The sequence below is a fragment of the Helobdella robusta genome (genome assembly GCF_000326865.2).
Source record: "Helobdella robusta unplaced genomic scaffold HELROscaffold_28, whole genome shotgun sequence".
Lineage (NCBI taxonomy): Eukaryota > Metazoa > Annelida > Clitellata > Rhynchobdellida > Glossiphoniidae > Helobdella > Helobdella robusta.
This window is the reverse complement of record NW_008704435.1, coordinates 1,659,076-1,664,661: the sequence shown is the minus strand read 5'-3', so window position 1 is coordinate 1,664,661 and position 5,586 is coordinate 1,659,076. Positions and strand designations below refer to the sequence as shown.

Sequence of the window (5,586 nt, the reverse complement as noted above, 5' to 3'; positions counted from 1 at the left end):
TTCGGTAGAATTTATAGAATATTGTTAAAAATTATGGTCTATTACCAACATATATATATATATATATATATATATATATATATATATATATATATATATAGCATTATATAATATATATATATATATATATATATATATATATATTATATAATGCCTATATGTGAGAACAGTAAAGGTGAATGTTAGGTTAATGTTAACGCTTAGGTAATAACATCTATATAATTGATATATAAGACCTATATTTTTGGATATTTTTTTTGAGATATATAAGATATGGTCCTTCCAATTTAAATTACCCACAATAATAATAATAATAATACCTAAGAATGTAATACTTCCTCTTACTATATTCAAAGTATACAATTACTATAAAGTATTTAGAGAAAATTTGAATTAGTTACAATTTTACGGACCGATGAGAATAACACTATTTTTGGATACGTTAATGTTTAAACTGTTGCAAGACACTTGTCTAGACGAATGAAGAAGTTCAGAACTCACGAGGGTTTTGAACCCTAGCGTGACGATATAACGATAATAGAGTTTTAGTATAACGTAGATGATGATAATGCAATGATGGTGTGATGATGACGTAACGATGATATGATACAAGGATGATATGGTGATGATATAAGGATGATATGATGATGGTATGATATAAGGAGGATATGATGATGATACAAAAATGATATGACGATGATATGATGATGATAGAAAGATGATATAACGAAGATATGATGATGATACAAGGATGATATGATATGATGATGATATAAGGATGATATGATGATGATACAAGAATGATATGATGATGATACAAGGATGATATGATGATGATACAAGGATGATATGATGATGACGATTATGTCATGTTAGTATACTAAAGATGATATAATGATGATATATTGACGGTACAATGACGGTACAATGACGATGATGTACTGATGATATACCAATAATGTGCTAATGATACAATGATGATGAGATGATGACTTAATGATGATACTGCTGATTTAATGTAAGATAAGAGAGCAGGCAACGCCGAAGCTAATGAAGATATGTATCATTATGTGTATCATGTATCAGAGTTTGTATCATTAGCCGTGTATCTTTATGTTTGTTGAAAATAATAAGTAAGATGATGATTTACAATGATGACGATGATGATAATATGCAAATGATTAATGATGATAATGGTGATATCAAATGTTGAAAATTTATTTGCGAAACTTTGAAATGCTTTAGCAATGATCGTGGTGACGTTAATGATGAAGATAAGAATGGGTGAGATGATGAAGACGATGACGATTGTGCTAATGATGATAAATGATGAAGATGAGGATTGAAAATTTTGAAAATTTATTTGCGAAAGTTGCAACGCTTTAATAGTGCAGATGATTGTGGTGATGTTAAATTACAGTGATAATAACGATGATGGTGAGGGTGATGATGTGGTTTTCATGGCACTACTCGGATGAACAGATAAATAAAAACAACAACAACAACAACCACTATATTAACAGCAACGACATAATGTTAGTGTGCGTGTTCGTGTGTGTGTGTCAACACATTTGATTATTTTCTACGATGAGATGGAGTGTTGTTGCTTTCGAACCCAGCATCTTCAACTCTGGACCAAACGTTTCCTTCTCACACCACAACCCAATTTGATAAAAAAAAATTTTGTTGTTGTTGTTGAATAGTTAGGTGCCAATGATGCTGTTGATTGGAGGAAAATGTTTTTATGAAAATGATGATGATAAAGATAATGATGATGATTAAGATGATGATTACGATAATTTTGACGATGATTGTAATGATGATGATGATAATGATGATGATTGTGATGATGTTGATGATGATTGTGATGATGATGTTGGTGATGATGATGATGATGTTTAAGGTGTTGATGATTGTGATAGCAGAAATTGTTGCTTGCTGAAACTTACGATGAAGATGTTGTAGCTGCTGATGAAACTGTTAACAAGATGGAAGAGGAAGATGAGGATGATGAAGATGAAGATGAGGATGATTGTGAAGAAGATGAAGATGAAGGTGAAGAAGATGAAGATGAAGTTGGTGGTGGTGGGGATTAAGTTCACGTTGATTTACAGGTCCACAAAAATAACATTCAAGGGCGATTCAATGCATTGCATTGCAAATACATTTCTATACGCGGTTGTATGCTTTTGTATGAGTTTGTATGCCTGTTTTTACAAGTTTGTATGTTTGTATATATGTCTGTATGTTTGTGTATCAGTTTGTATGTTTGTATACACGTTTGTATGTTTGTATACAAGTTTTTGTTTATATACATGTTCGTATGTTTGTGTACTAGTTCGTTTGTTAGTATACATGTTTGCATACATGTTTGTATGTTTATATATATGTTTTTATGTTGGTAAACGTGTTTTTATAAATAATTGTATTGATGTTTATATGTAAATGTTCATGTTTGTGCATAAGTTTGTATGATAGCTTGTGTATACATTTCTACAGCTCTTCGATAACTTTGTGTATATTTTGTATCTCTGCATAAACTGTTTGTATGTTTGTATCAATGTTTGCTCTATGTTTGCTGTCATAAATTATCATTTTTATATCAGTTTTTTTAGGTTGCAGTAGCAGGTCCAAAATTTCACGAAAAGTCTTAGGCGACTTTTTATTGTATGATCTTCTATTTTGATCAGTTCAACATGGAAGGTGTATCCAAATTACTGTTTTTTGGTATGACAAGGAAAGCAAGCATCTCGTTAAACTCATCCAGATTCGTCATTGTTTGAGGTAGAGTATCTAATTTTGGGACGTATAATTATACTAAAATATGTTACTACATTTTTGTTAAGGTATTCTTTCATGGTCTGAAGGGGTTGCATCCGCCTGGATTGCCACTGATGAAATTTGTACTTGCATTGTATGTATATGTATGTATATTTGTGTGTTTGTATGTTTGAGGACAGTTCGTGTCATGTTTGTATGTATGCCAATTTTTGTGTTTGCATGTTTGTATTAACGTTTATATAACGAGGCGAAAATACAATTCCATTTCATTTTTATTTCATTTAATTTCAAACACAAGTAATGTTGCTTTGGTGCTTATGCTGAAATAACTTGCACATGAATGTTCGTATAATTTTGTCAGACGTGTGAATTTATAATTTTGTACATTTATTCTATTGTATGTTCTTAATTTTCATTTGTACAAATTAAAAAATAATCTGTTTGTACCTTTGTGCGTGCGTGAACATGTTTGTCCATGTTCTACTGTCTGCTTGTTCATGTTCAGCCGCCTGTTTGTTCATGTTTAACTTTTTTTGTATTTTTTTAAAACACGTTTTTCATGTTGTTGCAGTTGTTTATGTTTATATTGTTATTTTTTTTTTTAATGCAAACATGATGTTTATGACGTCGATATGATATGCATGGCATTGACTTTAAATTAAATGTTTATCTCAGCCGCATATATTAAGAGTTTGTTCTTTTTCTATTTTTCCGCCGTTTTTGTTCTCTGTCTTGTTTTAATTCGATTTAATTCATGTTTCGATAGGGTAGAAGTTGTATTTTCTAGTCATTTTAAAATTAAAACACGTTTAAATGTTTGTTGTAGACTAGGGCAGACCCGGACAACTTCAAGGGTGGTATGTGGCCAAATCCACAGTTTTTTGCAGAGAGGACTCAAGTTTCGTAGTTGGTGATCTTATTGCTTTTTTTTTGCTTATCGCACATTTTTTTTTTATTTTTGATAATTAGATATTTAGTGTTTTTATGTATGAAACAAAATTCGTGAAATTTTGGACCTGCTACTGCAAGTTGGCTGAACTTGAGAACGATAACAAAAAGAAGTTGTTGAACTGTTGATAGCTGGAAGACTTGCTTGAAATCCACCACTGGTTGTATCCATCTGGTTGAATGTTTCTAGAATAATTTTCAATTCATTTCGCTATAAAGTTGCTGAGTTTAACATTTTCTGTGGGCAAAGTTTGCATTTTTATTCTTTCGTAATGTTGATTACTTCACGAGAAGTTATAAGAGGAAGTAGTTTTTGTTTCCAGTGTATCCTCTCTAAGCTATTGATTGTGCGCGTGTGGGACAGATGTGACTGCCTGCCTTTAATGCTCTTCCTTCCAACTCAGTATTCTCTAATTTATTTTCATTTATTGCAGGCAGTTGTTTTCCAGCTATGTTTATGTTCTTATTAGAAAATGTTTATGCCATTGTTTATTGCTCTAAGTACTTTATAGCCTGCTTCTCGTTCATTCCATCGATTTCCTATGCATTCGCTCTAGGAACGTATGTGGGTATGGTTCATACACGTATGTGTTTATGTTTATGTATGTATGTACGTATGTATGTGTGTGTGTGTATGCATGTACGTATGTATGTGTGTACGTATTGGTCAAATCTTTTTGATGTTTTTATAAATTAGCATAAAGATTAAACTGTGCAAATAAAGATATTTTCAGTTTCGTCCTAAACTAGCAGTCAAGTTTAATGGTTAAGATTTAAAAATAAATACTAAAATACTGTCGCAGATATCATTGCAAAAACCGGAAAAAGACAGAAGATAGAAGAAGATGGAGGGGAGGATGGAGAGAAGATATTGCCGTCATGGGTTGGCAGACAGCAGATGATGATGGTGACTGTGTGTAAAATGTACGTAATACATTTTTAAATTGAAATCACTTGAGTTCCATCCAGAACAAGATAGTTGCAAGTAGATTAGCACATTCTAACACCGCAAAATAGATCGACATAAATTTTCCACAATAACCACCGCCATCGGTGATAATAGCATGGGACTTTTATTGGAGTGTCAAAGAAACGTTTACTCCTTTCAGTGCACAAAATAAATAATGCAACTCGTTACATGGCCAGAAACATTTGTTAGACAGACAGATACACACACATCACGCACACACACACACACACCACACACATACAAACACGCACACACACACACACACACACACACCGACAAATGTTAGACACACAAACATATGTTAGACAAACACAAACCCACACACACACACACACACACACACACACACACACACACACACTGGCCATTATAGATTTCACACAGTTCTTTCTGCTTGTGTCAATGCATTCAATAAATTTTTTGATTGCGAAATAAAAAAAAATTTAAAATTTAAAAAAAAACTCAAAACACATGCATCACTACGACAGGACATTTTAAAAAAGCAAATTTCATCATCGGATTTTAACGAGACTGAAACAATCCACCAACAAACATCTACAGAATAAAAAAATTCAATAAAAAATTTTTATGAAACAACATCCAACAACAACAATCAACACACAACATTCTTATCAACAACAATCAACACACAACTTTCTTCTCAACAACAATCAACACACAACTTTTTTCCAACAACAATCAACACACACCATTCTTCTCAGCAACAATCCACACACAACTTTCTTCTCAACAAATAATCCACACACAACATTCTTCTCAACAAACAATCAACACACAACATTCTTCTCAACAATTGATCCAAAAGCCAAGATCAACTAAACTTTCAAAATGATTTCATTTGTTTGCTTTCACAGACATTGTTTTTC

The 5,586-nt window shown here is 32.1% G+C and overlaps 1 protein-coding gene across 1 annotated transcript; it reads left to right on the top strand.

Annotated features, from left to right (window-relative positions):
* Positions 1-1,988: 1,988 nt before the first annotated feature.
* HELRODRAFT_174023 (hypothetical protein) lies at positions 1,989-5,114 on the top strand (the record flags this gene model as incomplete). Its single annotated transcript, XM_009020576.1, has 5 exons — positions 1,989-2,075; positions 3,608-3,638; positions 4,164-4,298; positions 4,533-4,636; positions 5,073-5,114. 5 exons carry the CDS (start codon positions 1,989-1,991, stop codon positions 5,112-5,114), a joined length of 399 nt encoding a protein of 132 aa, XP_009018824.1.
* Between the last annotated feature and the right edge of the window lie 472 nt (positions 5,115-5,586).